Consider the following 27,422-nt stretch of genomic DNA (forward strand, 5'->3'; position numbering starts at 1 on the left):
TGAATCTAGAGAGCAAATTTTCCATGGTAGATCCTAGCTCTAGCATATTGGCATCATTTTGTGATGAGGCGAATCCTCTCACTTGCTCTATCTTGAAATTTTCTCTTAGGTGGATTTCGATAGATTTTTTGTATAGTCTGTGTGCAAAATCAAGCACGCAGACTCTCACTTGCTATATCCTGAAATTTGCTCTTAGGTGGATTTCGATAGATTTTTTGTATAGTTTGCGTGCCGGATCAGGCCATGCAAATGAAATAAACTGAGCTCTAGTGCATATGGGGCAATAACTCCATGCTAGAGCTATACCCACCTCATCCCAAGACCACATCATGATGGATCTCATTGAGCATGATGTAGCCTTTGCCATCTATGTTTTGTACATTTATGTGCAAGAGCACAGTGAGAGGAAGATATTGACGCACCCTCTCAACCATAGCTATAGATAGTATTTTGAAAGGGAGCATGAGGAAATCACTCTCAATCTAAGAGAGGAGGCAACACAGAGCTTAGCTATTATACACCTCCCTGCCCTACGTGCTGAGATGCTGAGCAATGAGCCACCCCTTGCTTCTCTCCATGCTATCACCATCGAGGGGGTTGAATACCTATTCATGCAAGATGTGTTGGAGATTTTGGAGATAAGAGAGAATAACTATATTGTATCATAATGTGTAAAGCACCATATGATTTTATAGATTTTGATGTACAGGATGCCCCATCATATGTAGATGAGGTAGCTCGATATGATGGCACAAGTATCAATGACATCTTTGCCATTATGAACATCCAAAAGTAAATTAAGGGCGTTGTGCCAAAGTATAACATCTCTGACTAGGATTTTAAGCGCTTGTAAGAAAGCCTTTTTGGTCCTCGATCTAACTACATGATACATTCCCAAGAAAGAGATAAGGGCAGCTCAATTGCAAGAGTAGACCTAGATGCTCCATTAAAGCGGTAGATAGACCCTAAGAAGATAATATTTTCAGTTTTCAATGCAACTTCACCCATAGGGCCTCATAAGGACCTTCATCATGAAACTTGACTAGGACCCCTGCAAGAGCCCTATCTCAGTTTTCAATGCAACTTCACCCATAGGGCCTCATAAGGACCTTCATCATGAAACTTGACTAGGACCCCTGCAAGAGCCCTATCCATAGCTCCATTAAAACAGTAGATAGACCCTAAGAAGATAATATTTTCAATTTTCAGTGCAACTTCACCCACAGGGCCTCGTAAGGACCTTCATCATGAAACTTAACCAGGATTTGACCCCTGCAAGAGCCCTATCCATAGGATCGCATCTAGGGACCTAAATCTGCAGCCTGCAAATAGGGATCCTACAAGGGTCCTCCCATTTAAATTTCATGATGGGTCCTTATGCCCTGGAGGCCCTATGGGTGAAGTTGCACACAAAACTAAAGTATATATCTTTAATACTCTATGAATAGTGAGTTTGATACTGAACTTATGTGATATATGACATTATCTATATATATAAGTTTTCATTTAGGCAAGATGGCCGATTTGGTGGAGGAAGGGTACATGACTCCGCATTGAAAGAGTACATTGGCCAGCTAGTTAGCGGCATAGTAGTATTTCATAAGACAAGTTTTCCTACTTTCACTAAGAACTTCGTGAAGTTGAGGGCACTAACGAAGGCTAGCCCCTTCAAGACCATCTCGATCAACTCTAGCTTGGAAAAAGTAGTGTTACTTCAACACGTTCAAAGTTTCTCTACTTGTTTACAAGTACTAGGTTTGGCCCACTTTTCTCCATGGTAGCCCGTGGTATGGTTGCTAGAGTTGAAGACCCCACTATCATTAGGCAAGAACTTCTAGGGAAAAATGTATTTTCACCTATGATAAAGAGAAGCTCTAACCACGAGGAGCCTAGATCCATGAAGCCTAGGACAGATTAGATATACTTACCACCTAATGATGTCTCTTTTGTAATGTTTTCTTGTATTAATAAAAACCGATGTTGTTGGATTTGTGTACAATGTAGTTTGTAATATTGCGTGTCATTTATTATTGTTTGTATTTGAATGTAATGCTTATTTATCGAATTTATACACAAAATGATTCGTTATTTAAATTTAATACACAATGCTTTATCAAATTTGTGCATAATATTTATTTATCCAAAGGTATGTAAAGATAACTTAAATAAATAAATAAAACAAATAACAAGTAACTAAAGGAAAATGAGATGCCAAAAAAATTGTATTCATATTCATAACAATTTACTGAGGATCCAATAAAAGTAGGGTTTTACAAAATCATTTCAAAAGCTAGATTCCATAGAGTTTTCACTAGTAGACCCCTATTGTTGCTGCTCTCTTCACTAGATCTATCCCTCCATAATCGAAAGAATCTCACTATCCGTAGATCCCTATCAATGAGAGTGACCCTCCGTGCATGTGCTATTGCATAGATTGAGTCTCCGAACAAGTCAATGAGGAAGGCTTCAACAGCTTCCTGTAGTGCAAGGAGGGCCTAGGCAGTCCATCGATCAAGTCGATCTCCACACTTGAACTATCGAGGAAGTGCCTCCTACTATTTCTAATCAATATATTCTACATTGTCTCTCGCACCACCTTTTGGAATGTAGCCTTTGGTATTAAGAGGTGAATGGTCTTCTGATAATGGCGGATCTCTCAGAGGACCACTATGCTTCGCTTCCATCGACACTTGCAATGGTGGCATGGTGGTGGTGGTGGTGGTTGTGGAGTAGAGGAGGTTGCCTTTGAACAACAAAAGTTCTTGGGGGACATCTCCGAGCCCCTTTCTTGGTGCGTGCCATGTCTTCCAGGAGTGAGAACTTGAAACACATAACTCAAATGGGTAAAATGAGGTGAGACTTTCAACTTATAGCCAAACTTTTTAAAAATCCATAAACTTAAATTAATGTATCTAGATTTTAGAAAACATATGACCAGTGATCAGATGGACTTGAAATTTTACATGTGGACTCTTCTAGGACACATCAACCACCCAAAAAAATTGACCCCATCAGAAGCATCTAGGACGCCTGACCGAAGACTTGCATGTGGGGCCCTAGATCTAGGAAATCAGGGCTCCAAACGCAAGCCTCCGTCCAAGAGTCCCAAAGGCTTCTAATGGGGCCAAATTTTTTAGTTTTCATGAGTTCTTATGATGCCCAACACATATGTGAAATTTCATAAGATTCTGATTTATAAAATTCACATTGAATCTTTTTCGGGAAAATGTATTAACTAGATTATACTTCACTGAGAACAAAAAAAATTCACCTAGTGTGCATACTTGCATATTAAATGTATTCTCGACCAAACTACATGCGACATTGGAAACTTAAAAATTCACAAAAACACATAGGTGAAATTTCACAAGATTCCGATTTATAAAATTCACATTGAATCTTTTTTGGGAAAATGCATTAACTAGATTATACTTCACTGAGAACAAAAAAAATTCACCTAGTGTGCATACTTGCATATTAAATGTATTCTCAACCAAACTACATGCGACATTGGAAACTTAAAAATTCACAAAATATAAATCATGGGTAAAATGGAATATCATATATCCAATATAGTATTACTAAACCATAAAATACAGTAAATATAAAGTGCATCGGCCCAAGTACAATTGTTCACCAACGTGTGCATAATGGCACATAAAATTCATCCTCAATGAAACTATTACAAAATTGAAAACTTAAAAATTCACGCAATGCAAGTCATGGGCAAAATAGAATATCACATATCGGATATAGTATCATGAAACCACAAAATACATGATAGATAGTATATTGCACCAAGTATAACTGGAGATAGGTACAATTTAGCTCCATTTTGAAGGCCAATGCAATTAAATATTTGAAGGTATACTAGAAGGATAACCAGAAACTAAGCTCCATAAAATCTACAACCAGACCTAAGCTAAACATAGATCCATTTACAAGGTAGCTTCTCAAAGCATGTTGTTGACATTAAGATTAAATCCATCTTACGAATCCTATGAACAAGAATCAAATCTATGGGCTTAATAATGATACATCTGGCATGAATGGCTAGAAGTTGACCATCACTCATCATGAGGTCAATCAAGTAGCTTTTAGCTACCTCTTGGAGACCAAGAAAGGCTTGGCTTGACCATCACCCCACATTCCTTGTGTGGTTCCTTGAAAAGAACTTGTGATGATGCCTTGACTACAGATCTTGTAGTATTTCTTGCACCAACCTAGAGAATGGTGCCTTAGGAATAATTAAGTTAGTAGTCTTCTAGAATTTCCTTATCTCACATAGAGCAGTTGTGCCTGGCCCTCCATCTTCGCTTTTTATGGGTTGGAGGATGTCTATTACTAGCTAGAGCAGTAGTGAGAACTGTAGCAATTGGAGCACGTCGACCACAATTTTTGGACAATGATGGACCATTATTCTCATTAGAAGAGGGCCATCATTATTGACCACACTAGGACCACCATTGTTGGCCACAGTACCACCACCATTATTAGAAGTTGTAGTAGGGCCACCATTGTTGGCCACCAAGGGGCTATTATCACTCACAGTACACTCACTAAATTAAAAAGAGTATTGAGCTCTTACTCTTATATGCGCCTTCTTGATAGGAGGCTTGGAATGTGCCATGGTTGTGATGACATAGGATTAAAAAGTGGAGGGTAGAGTGAAGAGCAATGGAAAAAAAAGAAAGGAGAGACTTTACTTAAATATGAAACTTTTAAACTTACTTTAGTATAAATGAACTTTCAAACTTACCATAGCATAAATAAACTTCTCTCTCTCTCTCTCTCTCTCTCTCTCTCTCTCTCTCTCTCTCTCTCTCTCCCCCTCATGCCCCTCTCTCTCTAGGCTAGTGAATCTTCCAAGGTTTGGAAATTTCAAATCTTTGTCTTAGAATTTCAAAATTGACTTTTCATAATTTAAATTTGTGAAAGTTTCAACAATATCTTGTATCTATAGTCAAATAAAGGACTTAAGTAGGTATGACCTTAAACTTTACTCTCTAAGATAAGCACTGTTACATTGTTCCTTCTCCCAAGAAGTGTGGTTCAAGATTAATAGACCCAAAAGATAGAACAATCAATATCAAAACTTTGAAAAACATAGTTCAAACCTTTTAAATTTAAAAGAAATTTTACAAAATGCTCTTTTAGCCAAATTTAAATAGACAAACTATCTAAAGCTTAAGATAGAAATGTTAAAGATATCTCATGTTTAAGATAGGAGTATTGATGACTCATATCCTTAGTGGCTATACTCTCTGTTTGATCTAAATGCACCAAAATTGTACTCTTTATCTAGGTCTCCATTTCTTGCCATCTCTCTCTTGGGTTACCAACCACTCTACATGGTGCTATCTAGCTAAGGTATTTTCATGTCTTGCTTTTCTCACTTCATATATTGTCCTACTTATAGATTCTACTTGAGAGGTTTTGGACTTCCTCTTCTTTTCCTTGTATCGTATCTCTAATCTCCTATACCACCATTGGAATAATTGCCTCATAGAATTGGAATCATTGATGCCACCTCCATGATCACTTGCCTTTTGAAAAGCACAACGATCTTGCCAATGAGATTGTTCCATGCCTTGAGTCGACCATACTGCTAAACTCCCTTGATATGCAAAGTATGGACCATGTGCCTCAAGTATATGTTGCATAAAAAAGAGAGATTAGAAACACAAACTAAAATTCGCAATGATTATATATTTTTTTAATGGTGACAATATTGACCATGTAGTGTGTTATGATGTTTGAAGTCCATGCCTCCACCATAGAGGTGTGAAATTTAGCAACTATCTCTTTAAATGTATTGGCATCACCATTCCTAAACCTCAATTTTTGTAAGAGAGCTAGTAATCTATCTAGGTGTATCCACTTCTGCCTTTGCAATCCTCATTCTTCCCCCATTGCTCCAATCTAGAATAACAAGGTGCAACTTTTTCCATGCTTCATACTTCTCTGGTTGTTTCACAAGTATTTTTCCTTCCTCACCTCGAGGTGGAGATACAAACTTCCTAGCCTTGGGTCCACCAAAGCATGGTTTGCAAGGGATGTTTTCACTCTTGCCCAATTTTTTCTCATCCTTTTTTATTTCTACTTGGCCCCCGTGCATGAAAATAGCATAGAATGAGAGTCGAAATCCCTCTCTTGGTTGTGGAGACACCATCCAAGGGGTATATTGATCTCAGGAGTCACCATAGCCATTATAGTATCTTTTCATAGGAAACCAATAATGTTATCACTCCTAGTCTTCACAATAGTCTTCAATTGCTACTTCTTCATTCAAATCACCTACTTTGAGCTTGTACTATTCACCTTCCAATGTTGGAAAACTTTCCCAAGCTATAAATCCATTCAACTTAGCATACACAAAAACATAGAGAGGCTAGAAAAAAACATATAAAACCTCACAAAACACCATAGAAGGTCAATAGAGTGTAATAAAATTACTGAACTTCAACTAAAATGATTTCAATCTATAAAAAACTATTCAAACATATTCAATCATACTCAAACTCAATCTTTCACAAGCATAACCTCTCAATAGAACCAAAAATAGACCCAAATGGACACATACATAACATATAATAACTAATCAAACCATCAAGAAAACCTCTTATAGCACATCATAACTCAATCAAGAACCAATATGAGCTAACCAAACATACTCAATCACTACCAAAACTCTCTAAAGCACTTTCAAAATCAACAAAACCCAATCAATCAAGCATTAAAATCACCATTCAATACCAAAAAAACCAACAAAAAAATAACAAAAAATAAATAATTTTTAACCCTCAACATATCCCCGCACTTAAACTAGGGATCATTCTCACAACCTTAGAAAAAGAGTCTATAAAACTCAAAGAGCTAGTCATCTTATCAACACAAGCTAACCAAATACACGTACATATATAAACGAGGTTTATTTTAAATTAAAAATTATATGGGCTATGGTGCAATGTGCTCGTGCAATGGCGAGGGTTTCCTTTACAAGATTAAGTGTTGATTCCTTTTTATTTAAAATTTATAATGTGCATTTTGTTCATTTTGTGGCACAACAATCGATTTATTTTATTATAATTAATCGTGTATTATAGTGTATGTGAAGGAGGAAAAGAAAAGCAACCTGGCATGTCATAGGACATCCACAAGGCTTGATGGCACACGAAAAACTAGGTAACAAACGTGTCTACAAAAGATATCACAGTGACAATCTAGAGAATCTGTCTAATGAGAAAATAAGAAAAATGTGAACATTTAACAAAAAGAGAAAAAAAATATGATATTTATTTAGAAGTGATTTTGCATATTTGTGTGGATATGTTTTTTTTTTCTTTTTGGGTATTGTATTTTTGTTTTTCTAAAGAATATTGTGTGTGGTCATTATGTTTATTTCATTTTTCTCTTTCTGTGTGTGCATGTATGTGATTTTTTTTTTAAAGTTTACCATGATGCATTTTTAAAAGAATGTGAGGGGATGGGGATATAGGATTTTCAAGTGAATGGGACTAATTCGAACTTCTTTTGTCAACTAGAGATGCCAAGAGGCTATTGTTGTATAGCCAAGAGGTTGGCAATATATGGTTATAGCCTGCACTAGAAGTAGAGAAGGATCAAGAAGGTCCAAATCATCTAGCCGCTCTTCTTTACCTTGAGGAGTCTGTGATAGATGATCAACTAGCACATTGGAGCAACTGGGCTTTGTCACCACTTCAAAATCAAACTCATGCAGGAGGAATAGCTATCTTATTATTCATCCGTTCACATCGGCTTTATTTATCAAGGACAAAAGCCTCATGATCCATATATAACTTGAAATGTGTTGACAAAAAGTAATGGCAATACTTTTCTCGAGAAAACACCATCACTAGGCACTCCAATTCTGTCACTATATAAACTAATTCCCTATCAATGACTTTGCAACTTGCATAATAAATATGTTGATCTAATTTCAAGGAACCTTTCTGGCATAGGAGTGCTCCTACTCTTTGACTAAGGTATCAATGTGCACATGCAATTCAATCATCTAATTAGGAGCCTGTAAGATGGGTGCTTTAATAAGGACATGCTTCAAAATGTTGAAAGCTTCTTCACAACCATCCATCCAAACAAACTCTACATCTTTCCTAATAGCTTGTATCAAAGGACTGACTTTGCAAAATACTTAATGAACCTCATGTAGTATACCATATGGTCAAGAAAACCTCTTGACTTCTTGAAATTGGTTGGTGCTTTCAAAGCTACAATTTTTTAATTTGTACTGGATTAGTTACTATCCCTTATGCAAGGACGATGTGGCTGAGAAAAACACCTAAAGACAATACAAAAATGCATTTGTACATTGAATAGTTCATCACATAAGGCCCATATCAAAATAGCATTGTGCTTCCACTATTGGAGAATGAATCTTTTGAAGAAAATGGCGTTGGCTATGAATCATTTCAATTTTTTTGGAGTTTTTAAAATTTTACAATCTTCCATTGCTTTTTCTCAAATCCGCACCAAACTCTCTAGAGAACACCAAGAATACGTAAAAATAACTACAAGAAAATCTATGATATAGCATACAAGCATCTTTTTCATATCTTCATAGAACTACACAAAGAAAACAACAATGTCTTCACATATCATGTGCATAATCTCCTACGGGTTTATCTTCAATAGAACATCACATAGTTTTCATAGCAAGGAACAAAAGAGAAGAATAACCCATACACACAATCATATGAATGAAATCAATCATATAGACTTCATATTATCTCTTTCATGAATGTAGCCATATTTTCTACTCTCATAATCTCTCTCATATATAATATTTCAACCTCTGAATTAACTCTCTCTCACTCAATCACTCAATCTTTATCTCACATACTCTTAATCACTCATATATAAGAATAACATAGAATAAATGTCCAAAACTCTCTCTTGGTCATGGAGACACCTTCTGAAGGATATGGCTAATCTCAAGAGTCTCCAAAGCCACTATAATGTCTTTTCACAATAGGCTATCACTCCTAGTCTTCATATCAATCTTCAACTTCTACTTCATCATTCAGATTAGCTACTTTGAGATTATATTCTTCACCTTCTAAGGTTGGAAAACTTTTCCAAGCTACAAATCCATTCAACATAATATATATAGAAAATATATAGAGGCTAACAAAAGGCATATAAAAGCTCACAGAATGCCACAAAAGATCAAGAGAATATAACAAAGCCACTCAACAAACATATTCAATCATACTCAAACTTAATCTTTTATAATCTGAACCTCTCAATAGACCCAAAAGACATACAAAATATATTAGAACTAATCAAACCATCGACAAAATCTATCAACACATCATAATTGAACCAAAAATCAATGCAAGCTAACCAAGCATACTCGACTACTATTAAAACTCTCTAAAACATGTCCAAAACAAACCAAACCCAATCAATCAAGCATCGAAACCACCATTCAACACAAAAAACCAAAAAAAATAGCTTTTCAATCCTTAAGATATACTCGCATATGCTTGAAGTAATTGCTAGTAAAACTCATGAAACTTGCTCACAATTACTTTAAAAACTTTATTTACTTTTCTTGAAGTAACTGAGGCAAGATATACTCACATATACTTTATTTACTTTTCTTGAGTCCACCTCTTCTAAAGGAAGTTTTGTTATATTCTCTAATAATGCCTCTTATTTTATTAAATGAGTTGATAAAATTCTTTTGATTATTATTAATGTTAGTAGTATTTTTATACTCACAAATACTTTGTATGTGTTAAATATAGAAAACAAACTTTATATTAATTTCTACACTTATGAAGACTCGCTTGATTGTTAAATTTATAGATGATAGATGCGTAGTTTATGATCTTTTTAATGGTGATATAATTTTTGCATCTAGCCCACTATATTATTGGTTGTACAAGCTTAATGATTATAGTAAAAAACCTATGCAAGCAACCTCGCTATCCAAGCTAAAAGGTCACTTATGTTAAGAGTATATCATCACCACCATAGCAAGCAAAATGATGCCACATCATGACTATTGTTATTTTATTTTGTCCACCTCATAACCACCAAGAAAATATCATTCAAATTGCTATGCATAACATGGATAACAAAATGTGTGCTAGGTTAGAACCTTTGATATCAACGTTAAAATAGTATCATAACATGTACTTGCCCTAGCGTGGTTTCCAAATTATGAAATAAACTCGTGTTCAAACATGGTTTTTGATTATGAGAAAACAAATACCTATGCTTAGAGTTCACTTTCACAAAAGAATTAGATTTTTTAATTGAGTCCACAAAAAGAAATACAACATCCAAAGACCAAAAGGAATGCATTGGTAAGTTGGATAAATTATTAAACTGCACGGCCTTAACAAACACCTAACCACCTATTTGGGAATAAAGCATACATATTGGAACCAACACGGTGTTATGAAAACGCTATAACCCTTTTAACAAAAGGGCCAAAAAAACATCCTGAGCCTGCAATTTGTCGAGGATTTATTCATTATTGAGCACATGGTCAATACCAAGGTGAAGGATTACAATGTTGCAAAAATTTACATGATGCATGATTGCTTAAACATTCCATAGTTGGATTGGTCCCCTATGTAATCATGGCATTGAAGTGTTTTGCAACTTAAGACTTTATTTGACGAGGATCCAAACAGATTCTAATTTTTCTTACCAAGAAGCTCCCCCCACCTTGGAAGTTGGGATAGGATGTTCATAACACCACAATGCGAGTTATGCTAGGAAGGGCAAGAGCCACAACTTCGGAAAAAGACTGGTTTCCCTTCCCATGGCACCGAATGGTTGGACCTCACTTTTCTTAGATGAGACGCTCCTTCTTCCTGCCATGCATGAGACAACCAGCCCAACAGCACACCTGCCACACAGCAATCAGGCATCTTTCATACAGCGCCTGCCCCCCCACCTTTCTTGGAAGTCCAGCTGAAGTAGGGATCGATGATCAGAAGCTTACCAGAGATACCTGACTATGTCCAGAGGACTTGTCATGGATAAGTTGGCCATGATCCACCTCCTAACGACAAGCATTTATTTCCCTGGTGAATATCCTGCAAAAGCATTTATTTGTCCTTGTCCATCGAAAACTATTGATCTGTTGTCCTGGATTTAGCACCCAATCTATTTTAGAGTTTTGGCCAAATTGTCTAGAAGAGTCACGAATCCTTGCAGATAAGCTATCTCACGGATCGAGGGTCTTGCACGTTGCAGAAGCTTGCGAAGAAACATAAAGAGCCTCTCAGGAGTCTTAAACTCTGGCTTTCCTCCTGATATAGCCAACTGATTGCAAAGCATAAACACTTGCTCCCAGCGTTGCAGTAGATTTTCGACCTCAGTGATGCTCGCAGTACCTGTTAGATTTCAGCACATTAGCTCCCTCCCCAAACTCACCAAAACATCCTCTCCTTTCCTCTGAGTGTGTCAACCTTCGCAAAACCAAGCATACGACCTTCAAAAGCATTTGTACGTAGAGAAAGCTTCACCTTGCCATATCCAATCACAATGAAAGGCATGTGGAAACCCCTCACTTATGTGTCTGTATGGGTGATCTTTACAAGGCCCGAGTTTCAGCAACAAAGAAAAAAGAGGCTGAAGCACATGTGATTGGAATGTTTCCAAGTTGATGGGACTAGTCCCCAGAAAAGTCTATAAAAGGGGCCAAGGGGGGATATCTCATTTCAGCTGTCATTCTGCCTCAAAACCATCTATACTACCTCTTATTTTAGGATATACCAAAGCTGATCTAGAGAAGCATTAGTGCCACCACATCTCTGCTGCACTCCATTGAACTGCCCGCCCCATTCCCATCAGGGACCAGCTTCAGATGGCTTGGGGTGGTTTGGGGGGAGCGGAGCGGCGAATCTCTCTCTCTCTCTCTCTCTCTCTCTCTCTCTATTTTGGCATCGTTTGCCTCTTTTGGCCACCCCTCCCCTCTCTCTTAGTTTGCCGTTTAAAGAACGATAGATGAAAGGTGACAAGAGATTATATGGTCGTTGGAGCATTGAAGCATCTAATGACTCTCTCCTGGAGATGGTGCAGGACAATGAGCCTGGCCAAGCCAGAAGATGTACATGTGAGAATGCTCACGGAATAAAAGTCACTCTAACTGAGCCACATTACACTTTTTGATGTGGTTGCAATGATAAAAGTTGCTCAGAACAACTCGAGGAATACAAGGGTTACCATCCCTAAAATTTAGGGAGTTACTATTTTTGGATCCCAGAATCTGTTCGCGTCATTATCTTCCCTTTTGCAGGAGAATTAATTCTCTGGTCTGTGCCCAGGTTAAATTTTGCACCGATGATGAAGAATTTTAGACGGGAAAGTTTAAACGGGAAAATTGTTACATGTATGCCATGTGACACAAATTCCCAAAAGAGAGAGAGAGAAAGAGAGAGAGACACACACACACACACAGAGCATTTTTTTTAAAAAACGTAATAGGCATAAGAGGCAGATCTGAGAATGAAGTTTTGAGGAGCTAAGGGCAGATTGCTGCAGTTTCATCAACTATGGAGAGTGCTTCTTCGTCTCTGACTCATGTACGCAGGTAGAGCTTGCTCCCTCTCGTCAACTCTCCTTATATTCTCAAAGGAAATATTCTGCTTGATAGGCTGATTCCATCGAAGGTACAGTTCTGTGTTTTCTTTGCACTTCTACTAAGGCAAGAGCCTCACTGTCCAGGTTCAGGAGCAACTATTGGCATCTCTTATGCACGAATTAAAGAAGTAATGACCAAGCCACACAGGAATAGGGTTTATCAGCTCTGATTTAGTGTTGTTCTGGACATGCTGGACAGTAAGAACAGTGAATTCAAAGATTTGCAGACTGCAATTCTGCACATGAATCATTAAGTTATGGTCACAGAAAATGCTTTCCTAAAAGGGATGTTGTTTTGGAGATGTTGGACAGTAAGAACACTAAATTCAGAGATCTACTAACTGCAATTCTACACATGAATCATGGAGTTATGGTTATAGAAAATGCTTTCCTAAAAGGGATGTTGATCTGGTCATGCTGTATTGTCCTTATGCAGCTGGGATTTAGTCAGAAAATATGAAAACCAACTGTTCACATGTTATGTATTTTGGAACATTTCATTTTTGTAACTTTCCATCTTTTAATTGATAAAGAAATACCGAGAGAGGCGCCAGTCTTCGAGGCCAATTTGGTGTTGAGCGAGGAGTGAGGTTTCTGTTTGTGTGTGTGTATGAAAAGACCAGGTGTTTATAGAATGAAGTACCGCTTTATGTGAGTCATAGACCGGTTTCAAGAAATACACTTGAAGGCTTCTTGAGGCATCATTTGTGATTTTGACAACACGATGTAGCATAATTGAGCTCATTGACGCCTTAGATTTTGGTAGCTGGTGGCTACTTGTATTGTTTAAAGAGTACGGTGCACTTTTCATGGTCTTTTGTACCTTGCTTACCACTGTTAATTACGATGGCACTAAGATGGAGTGCGAAAAGGAATTGTACAAATGGTTCAGAGTGGCAAGTCTAATCATAGGCGAGACGAGCTCCCTAGGTATGTCCTACCCTTGATGTGCCCTGAACAATTGTGGGGGATGTATAAAGGGCTAGGGGACTAGGGACGGAGCCAGCCAACCAAGGTCACTGGACGTACTTAATTTGAGGACCCCTAGGTGCTGTGCTGTGATCGTGGGTGCCTTCTTTTTTTTTCTTTTTTTGTTGTTCTCTCTCTCTCTCTCTCTCTCTCTCTCTCTCTCTCTCTCTCTCTCTCTCTCTTTTGGATAAAATGAATACAATCAATGCAATACGTTGAGGCTATCAACCTTTCATTTGGATTGGGATATGTCGAGATCCAAAGGCTCTGAAAAATGGACATTACAAAGATGATTGTGTTACTAGCCTCGTTGTCGTCCTTCATTCACTTAGCAACTCGTGAGAGTACATGCAAGTCATATGCTTCAACCATAATGAACAGGTGCACCTCAAAAGACATCACTTATCTAAATCCCATAGTGTTGACTTCGATGCATATCACCTGCGCTTGATTATCATTACTTGTGTGTGAGCTGACTTTGCTTCTTTTGGTATTATTTATACACAGTCACAAAACATATTGTTTATTTATGTACACGTTTATGAATCCATATCACTTCGTGAGGATAAAAACCAATTGTAGAACTTAGGATTGTACTAGAGTGTGGCATACGTATCTAGTAATTGTGCCAGCCTACTCAGTAACAACAAATATTTTGCAACATCAAGTAGCATGGTGCCTTGTCCGAGTCTATTAGCAACATGTAGCTCCTACTCAGTGAGAATTTTATCAATCGGAGAGTTCTCTTGGCTAGTTCCAGCTAAGTTCATACCCCAAACAGTGGTCAATACTCGAAAGAAAGTTGGCGCCACATAGGTCAGGTCTCTTTGACACTGCCATTGGGCTAGTCGTTCCTCTGAGACTGTCATAATTTGGCTCCAAGTTCTGGCCATTGTGGCGCGATTTTCAAACCAACGTTTTTCAAATTGACTTCGACCCTCTAATTGTCGCTTTACTTGCTCTATCTCTAAAAGATTTGGTTGGCAAAGCGCTTCTTGAATGTCACAGTTAAGCGTAGTTCGTCGGCTTCCTCGTCAAAGATGAGTTGCATGCGTTCATGTAGGAGCTTATCATAGTGCTCGTTAAGATACTCTTGCTCTTCCCACGATAGTAGATATGACAAATATTCCTCAAGCTGCTCCCTAGGAAATGTGCCCATGTCCGCAAGGACGTAGGCACGTGCGAATAATTTGAGTTTAGCATCCAACTCAATCCAGCACTCTATGACACTTCTATGTTCTACGAGGGCTTGCTCAGTTGCTATCTCATACAAGGTTTTGGGAGTTTTCCTAGGCTTTAGCATAGCTAAGAGCTCAAGCCTAGATGAGCAAGATTGGTCAATGCTAGGATTACTTATGTCCTCAATGTTTTCATATTTCTTCTGAGACTTTGCTGCTATTGTGTCTTGGTTTTCTTCGGATGTGACTGGTATAATTTCATCAACCTGTTGTGACAGTATTGTATCCACTCTTGATTGGTCAATGTAAGTTCTGTTGTCGGTAGATTGAGCATTGCAAGAAACCGTTGATAGTAATGATTGCTTTGATTTATCAAAACACACGGATGTGTTTGAGGTTTCACCGTCGTTAGGAGAGAGGGCAATGGGTTACTCGATGCTTTATTCCTCAGCTCTTCACACTCTTGGTCTCAATCTTCTTGGCGTTTATAGCCACTTGCAATTGCCATTGTTTTCGTTGTTTTCTCCTCTTTTTCTTGGGCAATCGAGGTGTATCCTTTAAAGACTCCAGACCGTGAACTAGGTCAGCCGTTGATGTGCTTGGTTGGGCCTCAGCATTCTCTTTTTCCAATGTGTCCTTATGAGCCAGAGCCGCGGCCTATTGAACAGCCTCGCTAGGTTGTAAGGATACAACTACCTCTCTTTTTGGAGAGTCTAGCTCTTCATCTAATTCCCCTCCATTTAGCCCCTCATCTGATTGCATTGGCAATTGCTCTTGGTCGGGCGTTTGCTCTAGACTCTTGTCCTTACCCATTGAAACATGCCTCCATTGCTTCTTATCAGAGCGGGTGTTGTGTTTAGAGTCGTTTTTCTCTTGCTCTAGAGATTCGAGTGACTCTAATGTAGAGCCAAGAGATAGTTTAGGGTTCTTGTCATATAGGCTTGGACGAAACCAACTGAAGAAATCAGGGTTGTATTGATGGGAAGCATAGAGATCTAGGATTGCAAGGTCTTAAGCGAGGCAGAAGACATATGCGCTAACATCAAGTACCATGCTCCCTACTCCTAGCCTACTAGCCACGTGTAGATCTTCTTCTAGAAACAATTTATCGTACAAGGGATGTTTCTGGACAGTGGCAAAAAACTGGACCTCATGGACCATTGCCAACACTCTTAATGAGGTCAAAGCAACGTACGTGGAATCATGTATTGATGTCCAAAGGGGCTTTCCTTTGCTCAGCGAGTGTCATTCGTCAATGGCTAATTTTGACTACCAAACTTTGGTTGGAGTACTATTTCTGCACAAAGTCACCTCGTCATTTCTCTTTTCATTTGATTGCTTTGAGTTTTTCCTTGTTTATCTCACATTGAGCAGTATACAGTGAGAGTATCAAGCGCAATTTCCTAGCTATGGCTTTTGGGATGTCCTTTGTGGCTTCTTCAGCGATAGCTACACAGCGGGAGCAAACATGTTGTTGCTCGTCCCAAGTCAGGGATTCAACTATGAGCTTTATGTGCTCTAGTGTTGGCCTACCAATGTCCACATGGATGTACGCACATGTGATGGCTGTCAACTTGTGATCAAGCTTCATCAGGCACTTCATCTCTGGTTCATTGGTTGGATGCACTATCTCTTTGGCCAAATCTTCGAGAGATTTCTCCTCAAGCCTAGGCTTTAGGTGCTTCGGAAATGTTGAAGGTGTCAAGGATGTTGGTTGCGACATCTCTTCCGTAGGTGAATTCCTAAGGACACGTTCCGCAAGGGGCGTTGTCACGGCCAAAGGCTATGACTGCTGTGATTCTTGATTGGAAGTAGTAGCGGCTAGTTCAGTGGATTGGGTACTGTTGGTAGACTGTGGTATCAAGTTCTTAATAAGCAGATCAAAAGTGGTTGTGTCTTTTGTTTCCCTTTGCGCATTCACTTGTGCAGATTAAGCATCAGTTAAGCTAGTCACAGTGGACTACACAAGTATATCCTTCGGCTAAGAATTAGGGGTGGTGCCATGTCCTGCACCTTGGACATTTAAAAGCTCAGATAGAGATAGAGATTGGGATTCAGCAGCTGCACTTGACTGTCTTTGTGCTTTTTGTGTCCGTTTAGGGAAAGAGAGTGTAAGAGATTTGGGACTCCTAGGTGGACTTGGCACTGTCTCGAAGATTTTCTCATGGCTATTAGACGATTCTGCCATTTGCTTTGTTGAGCAATCAGCCTTATCATGAGCAACGTTGTGCCTATGGTGCTCATTATCCTCTTGGAGGGTCAAAGGCTCCTTGGACACTAGTGGCCTTTGTGCACACTCCACGGTTACATCTTATATCCACTTATTAAGCACTTTCGAATAGTCATGTTTGGTTTCTTGATTTCAATCATGAGAGGCTCAGTCACTCCAATATTTTTGACTCGAGACTTGGATTTTCGTTTAGATTTTCTCCTATGCTTCTTCTCTTTTGATACGATCTGGCCTTCAGCCTGACAGAGGTGGTTTAATAGGGGATTTTGGTACCCAAATCCATCGGTTACTTGCATAATACCCTTGAGCACGTAGCAACATTTTGGATATCCATCGCGGTATTGTGTTGGCTCTCTATCAATACCTTCGTCTATAAGGCTTGGGCTTCTTTTGTGGTCTTCTACGTTATTTGTAAGTCCAAAGTCTATCCTTGGCATTGTCTCCTAACCTTTTTGTTTCAAGCACGGCCTCGCTTCATGGTTCAATGCTCAACTCGAAGTGCGCAAGCACTCAAGGCTTGAATCCGTTGGTCCCGGCAATGAAACCAAAATGTAGAGGGAGCTCACACTCGACTGCCAAGACCCACGGACCACTTATTGTTTCAAGCGTTTCAAGCCGAATGCAATGGCTATCTCCCACCTAGCCGTATGTGCTCTCAACTTACGGGTGTAGTGAGCTTACCTCCATGCCGATCGAGTTCCGAGCAGTTCGATAGCTCCACGATCCAAGTGTAAGCTTCAAGCAATCTCAATCCTTAAGCTCTGCGCTCCAAGCTCCATTGCCACGAGCAAGACAAGAGAAGAGAAGAAGAGAGGAGAAGATGGAAAACTTCTCCACCACGGTCCCTCACCCTCACACACTCACTCCCTCACACTCTCACACTCCCTCTCTCAAGCACAAGCTCAAGCAAGCAAGAAAAAGAAGAAGAAGAGAACTACTTTTGGCCACACATAAGAATGAGCTTCTTCATTCACTTTTTACATTTAATACAAAACTCTAACCCTAATTCCCTTTGTGCAGTCATCCCCTTTTCTATCCAAGCTTGGCCCATTCCTCCAACCCTTCTCTTCCTCTTCCCTATTGGCATGGCCTCAACCCGTGCCTTCAACCGTTTACAATTTGCATGGGTGAGAGCTAGCGCTCTTTTACAAAATGAATCATGATGCGCCTTCTGCTCTTTTACAAAAGTATTAACTTGCGTGTTTTCTTGTGCACCTCTCTCCTTGATTTAGGACTTTTTTGCACTTCTTGTGTTTCCAGATTTTTCTTGGCGTGCCTTGGTCTTCCGTTTCACTTTTGCCTTGGCCTTGTCTTCTGCTTTAGATTTTCTGGATTTTCCACCTTGTTCATCTGAGGGTTAGCACAACAGGTCTTGGTTAAAGGGGTGGTTGGATTTCCACTCCCAAACCAAGAACTAATGGAAACCTACACACAAGAAAATCCCACCCACACATCTCAAGTCCCTCCCATTCCTCTTGTCTCATAGGCGGGCACATAGTTTACCAGCTTGTCAATGCCTTGCAAGTTGTGTGCCATTGTATAGTTTTTCTACACATGTACCACACACTCGCCAATGACCTCCTCCACACACCTAGAGTCACCATGTCAAGCACTTCAATGCCACATGTAGCACCTAGTCATCCACATGTTTATTCCATTCCACCCACTTGTCTAAATCTTCACACTACCATCCATACGTCTGCATCATCCAAGCATGCATTAAGTAATCAAACTCTCCTTTCAACGGGTCTAACATTACAACTTGGTCAATTTAGCAGCATGTCTTGGATTCACAAGGCTACGGGACTACATTCAAGGGCCAAAACCTCAATTTGACCCCTAATGGTCTTCATATGAGATAGTCCACTCTTGGAAGAGCAAAAATGACAACCATTATCAAGATCATGCAAAGTCTTACATCATAGGGATACGAATTATTATTTGAACAATTGAGTTTTGAACATGTGAAGGTATGTTGAATTATGGATCAAGGTGATGGCAAAACCTAGTTTGGGCATTGGGGGACATCCACAGAAGTTGTGGTGGCACATGCTAGTGGGTACCTAATGTCAGATCTTGGCCAAAGTTATTATATATACCCTTGGAAATGACTTTTGGACCTTGGTGTTGTGGGGGTTAGAGAATTAAAGCATTTAATGCTTTGGATTAAGGTTAATGAAAGTTTGAACACTTTCAAGTTGGAAGGCTCTAAGCATTTAAAATGAGGCTAGACACTAGCCAGTTCTTGGGCAAGGCAAAGCAATGTTTAATTCCCACAATTAGTAACTTCTGAAAATTCATTTCTGTAGGCTGAGTTATGCATGGACAGGTTTGCCACTTGGCACCCATGGAGGAAACATGCCATCATCCATGCAAGGTTGAGGCAGCCTGTGGGGGGGCAGTCTAGGCTCATTGTAGAAGAGAAAGAGACCATTCTCAGCTGGGTGACTACTGTTCTGGACAGTTTGGCTACTGATCAACATCCTGCTGCTGATGTCAAAGGACCTGATCTATGTGCTCCCAAGTAGTAGGCAACAGCATTTTGCCCTTCACCTGCTGAAGGCAACCCGATTTGGATCATTCTAGGCAGCAGCTGACTGCTGTACAAGATTCTTTCATGCCAAAAATCGATGAATTATCTCCTAATTGAAAATGGCTGGTCAACTCCACTCCACTCAGTGTTGCCATGGGGGACAACAGCATTCAACAAGCTTTGCTCATCTATTCCTCCTCTACAACATTCTCAGCCTTGATTTGTTGTTGCAAACCTTATTTCAGCAGAAATTAGAGTTTACCACCCTGTCTAGGGATGCATGCATGAAGAAATCAGACATCCATGAAGCCCTACCATTGTAAATCAGAGAAATTACAGAAGATTTGATGGCATTCAACCATCTACATCAAAAGACATTTGCATGCCAAGGTTGAAGACCCAATTTGGCTCCCTATGTACTCAAAGTCTAAGGGCATATTGGATATAATTGCTGCTGGTCATTTGGGGCAGCAAAAGGTTCCAAATTTTGTAAGATATGGCACTTGGTCAGTAGAAGAATTTAGGAACTCTTGGATGTATCCCTTGAGTTCATGGTGACGCCCACTAGCCATTCTCTTGGTTGTACAACAAGATCTTGAAATAAACATTAAACAAATACCACAAGGGGCACCAATTTTGCGGCCAATTGGTGTTGGCTATCTCTCGTGATTAGTAAACTGTTAATTCTGTTATTTCCTAAATTATTGCTTGTGTAAATTGCTGGCAAATCAAGTAGATCACCACCCTCTCTATCAAAGAAATCCTGGTTTCTTTCATCTAATGCCTGCTTTCACTCACAACTTCAACGTTTTGATCTCGCATCCATGCTTTGGGTAGATCTAGTTGACCGTTATGCAGCTTGCAATCATACCCAACATGTCAACCTCAACCATGAACTCCAAGAGTTCAAAATCACTAAGAAGGATAACTTGACTATCAAGTTGGTAGAGTACTAGCATCTACTCAACAAATCTGCCAGGACTGACCCACCAAAGTCAAATGACAATTAGGTCCCTCTGTTCATGAACAAGTTGCCACCTAGATATTTCAATTTTATGTAGCAAGTTATCTCATAGCCCTATTACCCGCATTCTATGGGTTTAAATGTCAACTTTTGCATTCCGCAAGGTTTTTCGATCAAATTCACAAGAAATCCCATTTTCTATATTTAGAATGGACCTTGACTTCCACCACACAAGAGGAGAAGCAAGGGGGTGGTAAGGACAATGACAAGACCCATTCAAGATGTGAGGAGCAAAGTACCTTAAAATTGGGTTGGCAAAAAGTCCCAAAAATTTTAGGTACTATCAGCATTGCCAAAAGTCTAGCCACTTTGACAATCAGTGTCGCTCAAAGGTCAAGGGTAACCCGCCTTGGAACTTAAGCTCCTCAAGAGAGGGTACTTCTACACCTCCTCCACACCCAAGAGGGGTTTATCCTCCAACACTTATGGCTTATGCACACCAACATGGTGCCTGCATTGATCAATGCCAACACACTGGTCTCATGGCTTCAGGACCACCCTGTCCATGAGCCCCCACTACCCTTGAGGGGTTCTCTAATTGGTTTGCCAACCCTACCATGGACTATGCTGCTTCTCTCCCTTGAGGATAGACTAGATGCGACCTTCACTTCTCTTTCTGAGTTTTCATCTACATGTAGTTTGCAACCAAAAGCAATAGGGCATACTTTCCCAAGAGACCCTTTGGAAAAACAAATCATGAATCCTCCCTTCTCCCTTGCTTGAATCCATGACATTGATCAAGGCACTATCATTTTCCCCACTTGCATATCCTTAGATTCTTGTGGGGCACACTCTAACTTGCGTTCACTCTTCCGCCAAACATTCCTACTTTTACTATACTACATGTTTAGTGTGCCTACCTTTTGGTAGTGGAAATCCCTAAAAATACAAGACACACCGCCGTAAAAGAAACTAAAGCGTCTTCATTGAAGAGGTATATATGTTCTATGGTCTCATGTGATACTTACACCCATTTCTTGTGTTTAAGTGTGGAACTAACACCTACATGAGCCTACACTTTTCACTAAAGAGGAAACTTCGATAGTTTAGTACTCCAATATTGGTTACTCCTGTTTGGTTGGCTTCAAACTCCAAACCAGCATGGAGGCTTCTCCCAAGCCCAAGTTACAAACTTCCTTGAGGCTACTATGGAGGCCATGCATTTCCCACATTTTCAGCTGGACACATGCTTTACTCTTCTTCTTTGGGTGCTTCGACTCCCCCGTTCGGTCTCAACATGTTGGGGAGAGAGCCTAGAGGGGTTGCTCGCTTCTCCTTCCACAATCCACTGGTGAAAAGGGTAGGTATCCTTCTCTTGGTACTTACAAGATCTTGGTTGTTGTACCAATTTATCCATGCTTTTGTATCATAATCCATTACTAGTGATGTGGCTCATCCATTCCCAACTGGATACCTTCTATATGCTCCATGTGCTACTCAATTGGTCTTCTTCATCAACAAACTATATCAACATTGACATGTTCTAATCTTCCATTGGTATTTTTGCTTCTTTGGCCTTCAACCACTCCCACGATTTGAGAGGGGGTGTTAGCAAGCATTTTTCTATGTCTTTCTTTGTGTTCAATTCCTACTTGTAAGCCTCAACCAGGGTCTGGCAAGGACTTTGAAGGTCTAACAAAGTCTCTGTTCATCAATCTTGTTCTTATGACAACAAGCTTCATGACAGGCACATCAAGTGGAGATTCAGGATTCCCTGCCTTCTCCATGGAAATCTTTGCCCTCTCTAGCATGTCATGCGGCCCTCTCTGCTCTCATTTACAGCAGGCAACTTCTCTTTTTCCATTCATGACACAAATCTGCATGGGCACACTTATCCCTTCATGGTTAGGCAAGAGAATTAAGTGGGCAGCAGGACAGTTTTATCTTCAATTTTGAAAATCCAAGCTAGGGCCTTATATAGGCCAAAGCACACACCTATATCCTTGACCTTCATTAATGTAGGTAGGTGTAAGTTGCTCATACGCACGTGCACATACACTCATACACACTCTTCCATGTGTTCACATGGTGGAGGATTAATATCTAACAATACTTACCTAATGGTATCAATCTTGTAACCCCACTAAATCCAGCCCCTTGAACTGACCAAAGACCCACATGCACCTCCATTTGATGAGCATGCCTACTATCAAGTAGTGGAAGACCCGTTTGACTTATCAATATCAAACTTGATTGTCGTACCCTCTGCTTCCATCCTCAGCTCTTCCATGGAATGAAGCATGTCGAGGTGCAATAGCACTTTTCTTGAGAGCAGGTTAAGTTGGACACCATCAGGCTATCCTACATCCTAACATCACACTATCATGCCAATCTACTCAAAGGCAGCTAACTGATCCCTGCCACCGCCGCAACTGCTCCTGCTATTAGTTGCTGGTGAGGCCTTGATCAGCTACCACATCATCATCCCCTTGCTCCAGGACTGAAAATGCGCTCTTCTGCTTCCTCTAACAGCTTCCACATCATCACAACTGCGGTTGCTGTCCATCACACTGCTATCCATATCAGAACACAGCCTTTAGCTGCCTCACATCTGCACATAGCTGTCCACACTGCTGTATCTGGCTGCTACACAGCATCCTACAACCAAAACACAGCCATCTGCTACCCCAACAGCTGCTACCAAACCAAACTCGGATTACGTCACATTTCAGTACCCCTACTTAAACTATCTGGTTGGCTGGTCACATTTGGGATCCATACCAGTGATGATACACTCCACCTTGATGTTCATGGCATCATTCGACTCTACATTCAGCACATTGCACAGCTTGAACCACCTGTTCAAGCATCCTTGAACCTTGTGTGGATGCACTCTTGCTTCAAGTCTTGACTGACATTCTGGCTTCTTCAACAAATGGACACGTACCTTACCACTCCTGTGCTTCATCATATGTCATTCTATGCTTCAGGAGGGATTCATTGTACCCATTCATTCATTCCCATTCTCATTGTACATTTCCTTCATCATATAGAGCATAACAATTCATTTGTTATTCGAGAGGTTTGGTTTGTGTATTTAATTAGCCCACTTGGTCTCACAAATAAAATGAATGGAAAAAGAGACCTAGATGTATTAGTCCCAAATGCATCTCATTCATGTATGTCAACCATGTTTTATGTGAAGAAGGTGACCAAGAAGAAAGTATGAAACTATTTCAACAATGAAGAATCGAACGCAAATCAAGTGACGATACACATTATGGATGTTTTCTTATATCACAAATGCTCCTCGTGTATGTCTAGAAGGCAAAATCCATCATGTCAAAAAGTTTCCATTTATGCCTTGCTACATGCACATCTTAATTTGCATCTCAAAGATGCCTCCAATTCATGCAGAAAAAACATCAATGTCATTGTCCAAGATCAAGGAGGAAGGATCAAACAAGTCAATCACTAGAGTCAAGGATTATTATAATGTGGACGGTCAAAATATCCTGTCTAGGTCTCCTGCTGCTCCAGCCACCCATGATAAAGGCCATGCTAAATATCCACGTTCTTCTATGTTCATATTCCTAAGTTCTCATTCCAAACCACCTCTTGGTGCCAATGATGTAGCCAATGTGGTATCTTGCTATGGTAAACTATGCTCCGGTCTCATGATGAAGCCTGTTTGGAACCAAGGGGGATGTTTGAAAAATCCACTGCCCATGTGCTAATGGTACATACGCATGTATGCAAGAGATCTAGAATATGGATGCTTATCCCATTATGCACATATTTGCCGATTCAAAGAGACAAAAGTGAATGAAGAAGTGTTAGCGTTTTTGCACAAAGTCATTGTGCCCTTTGTCTCACCCACTTGCCACTCTTTGTAAATGCTCCATGTCTAAACTCTATTCCTCACCACAATTAGCCCTCTTACTTCACATCCTCCGTAGCTTCAACTTCACCTCCACCTTGCTCTTGTGCTTCTAAACACAATCATAATTTCGTTCAATTATGATCTTCAAAGACACATGAATGATGACCCACATGTCAGGACTTCACAACTTGCCTGCACATGTGTGCATGTTCTTGTCCCTTCTGCACCACACCTGCTCATTCTATTGTCTGCTCGCAATGAAGCATATAACGTTCCAAAATAATGTCTACAGCATCAAACTTTTATATTGTAACATCTTGACATGAGAGCAACTATATTGAGCTTTTCAGTGTATATACAACTATGTCAACAAAATGAAAATACATAATAATACATGTTAAACCTACAACACTTTTACAATCATAACTCCATGCATGTAATACTCATTAGGATATAGGACAAAGGGCTGAATCATATGTGAAATTAAAGCATACACATTGGTAAATGACTTAATACACGACCTTTCCTCCTTCCTATACTTTCAGAAAGCATGCATTTTTTGAAACATGATGATTGACCTGGTAATGTTTTATAAACCATCGAATGTTGGGGAATTGTATCAAGAGAGTGATTTTGTTCTTTCTCAAAAGCTTCATACAGATTGTAAAGGACCACAGCGACAGCATGGCTAACATCTGCCACATCCCAAATTGAGTAAGATCCTCAAAACAAGTGTCATGTAAGCACGAGGGTGTTAGGTAGCAGCTCAAGCATTGATCAACAATCAACTAGACATACTTAATGATCCTTCCCATTTTCCAGAGGAGATTCTACAAACATGGGTGCACTGCAACAGCTCATCGGTATAAAGACCGTGATCCTCTCTTCCAAAGACAAGCTGGAATCAAGCACGCACTCACTTTAATGACCTAGAAGCAAATAAATACATTCAATTTTGAGATAGAGCAATTTCGTCAATGATAGCCTTCTCTAAAAAGCAGCATACCGCAAGCTTCAGGTTCCCATTTTTTGGCGCCTTCAAATCTTCCAAGCAATAACTTTGATGGCGTATTTTTCCAGTGCGCCTTGTGAAAGCAACAGCCTGGTACAAGGTGCAAAATATTATCAATGCTTGAGATTAAGTAGCTTACCAAAGGAAAGAAAAGTACGATCTACCATAGAGCAGTTCTCAAAAGCCTCAGAAAGCGACTTTTGAACATGAACATGTTGAAGTAGATCTCGAGATACAGGATTAGCAGCTGCATTAAAACCTTCTGTTGATAGATGATCACATAAAGGATTCACCTGAGCACATAGAAATGGAATCTCTCTCTCTCTCTCTCTCTCTCTCTCTCTCTCTCTCTCTCTCTCTCTCTTTTTTTTTTCGTAAAAGGTAATTGTATTAATTACGAAAAAAGTACAAGATTACTGGATTACAAGATACATGATGACACAAAGCCATCATGTGAAGAGGTTTTCTCTTTCTCTCTCTCTCTCTATTTTCTGATTACAAGATACACGAGGGCCGTGTGGGGAAGCCCCGTAGTAATGCACTGAAAAGGTTACACGAATCATGGCAACGAGCCAGAGGCAATTGCCATATGCCACGGATGCAAATCCTCCCGAGGGAGCAAGTCGGAGTGTCGGATGATATCTAGCTGCCAATGTAAGAGCCCTTTAAGCCTGGCAATATGTCGGGGTACATTCGAGGCCGAATCAAAGAGAAAAGCATTGCGCGTGGTCCAAATGTGCCAGCATCCCCAATATCTGAAAAAGTGAAATAAGAGCTTCTCATGCAACTGTGGCGGCGCGGGATACTTCGGGCGCACAAAAACCCAGTCGAAAGATGCAAATCCTCCCGAGGGAGCAAGTCGGAGTGTCGGATGATATCTAGCTGCCAATGTAAGAGCCCTTTAAGCCTGGCAATATGTCGGGGTACATTCGAGGCCGAATCAAAGAGAAAAGCATTGCGCGTGGTCCAAATGTGCCAGCATCCCCAATATCTGAAAAAGTGAAATAAGAGCTTCTCATGCAACTGTGGCGGCGCGGGATACTTCGGGCGCACAAAAACCCAGTCGAAAGGAGATAGCGAGGACCCCACTACCGCGCGCCAAATGTGCGACAAGAGTGACCAGATATTCTTGGCGAGCAGGCAAGAGAGAAAACGATGTCGGGCCGTTTCCGCCGGTGTGGTACAGAAGAAACAATTGCCATTCGAAATGCGACGCTTGGCAAGGGCCGAGGCCAGAGGAAGACCACCAATCATCACCCGCCAAAGAAAAACCTTGCATTTGAAAGGTGTCTTATTTAGCCAACCCTCCATCAGCGTTTTCTGCCACCATGACAGCGATTTCCGCAGGCCCCAAACAGTATTAGCTTTCTCTCCCAGCCATCGGTGATCTTGAACAAGAAGATGATACACCTGATTAGTAGAGGCCTTTTCCAGACTCAAGCGGCCTGCAAGGTCCCAGTCCTGCCAAGGGCGATCCACAGTCAAGACAGGAAAGGGTTGCCGACTCTGAAGCTCCGACGAAAGCTGCTCCCATAAATCACGGTATCCACGCGGGATCTTGAAGAGACGCCGAGCAGTCCGAAACGATATGAGGACATTGCGAGTGACAAGGGTAGCATCCGCAACCGACGTCACGCCTAAACGGGCCATGCGATTGAATCTTGGTCTGAGTTGATGTTTATCTTCCCATGAAAGGAGTCGGGACACTGCCAACAATTCCAGCTGAAAGGAGTTAGTCTGCAAGCGGTCCCCAACTGGGTGCCAACGGGCCTTTTGGAGCACCACTTGCCACGAGCCGACCAAGTGCAGTAACAAAGAGGAAGAGGGACTGGAAACACGAGAGTCAGCATTAAGGACATGCCACCAGGAGGCCCGAAGCCGTGTGTTGCCATGGCGAAGCCCGCTGTCCTCAAGAAAATAACGGGCTATGATGGTCCATGGGTGTTGATCCACACACATGGCACGAAAAAGGGACCACCGGAGAGCTGACATATGAGTGTGTGCATCC

General features: G+C 40.4%; 1 protein-coding gene across 2 annotated transcripts in view; it reads right to left on the reverse strand.

Moving 5' to 3' along the window:
* Positions 1-10,438: 10,438 nt before the first annotated feature.
* LOC148030077 (uncharacterized) overlaps positions 10,439-27,422 on the reverse strand; it is a 66,271-nt gene continuing 49,287 nt past the window's right edge. The window contains exons 3-8 of one of the 2 annotated variants that reach the window (XR_015692128.1): positions 25,579-25,707; positions 25,409-25,504; positions 25,201-25,300; positions 24,981-25,097; positions 11,003-11,396; positions 10,439-10,906 (exon numbers count right to left, since the gene is read on the reverse strand). Coding sequence is in view for 1 of the 2 variants with exons in the window: in XM_087686351.1 (XP_087542477.1) it covers positions 11,167-11,396; positions 24,981-25,097; positions 25,201-25,300; positions 25,409-25,504; positions 25,579-25,707 (672 nt within the window). In the remaining variant the exon portion in view is untranslated. Of the gene's footprint in view, positions 11,397-24,980; positions 25,098-25,200; positions 25,301-25,408; positions 25,505-25,578; positions 25,708-27,422 lie in introns of both variants that reach the window. The other variant, XM_087686351.1, reaches the window with a different exon arrangement.

The sequence above is a fragment of the Lygodium microphyllum genome, chromosome 10 (assembly GCF_053477565.2).
Source record: "Lygodium microphyllum isolate KBCC chromosome 10, Lygodium_microphyllum_v1.1.10, whole genome shotgun sequence".
NCBI lineage: Eukaryota > Viridiplantae > Streptophyta > Polypodiopsida > Schizaeales > Lygodiaceae > Lygodium > Lygodium microphyllum.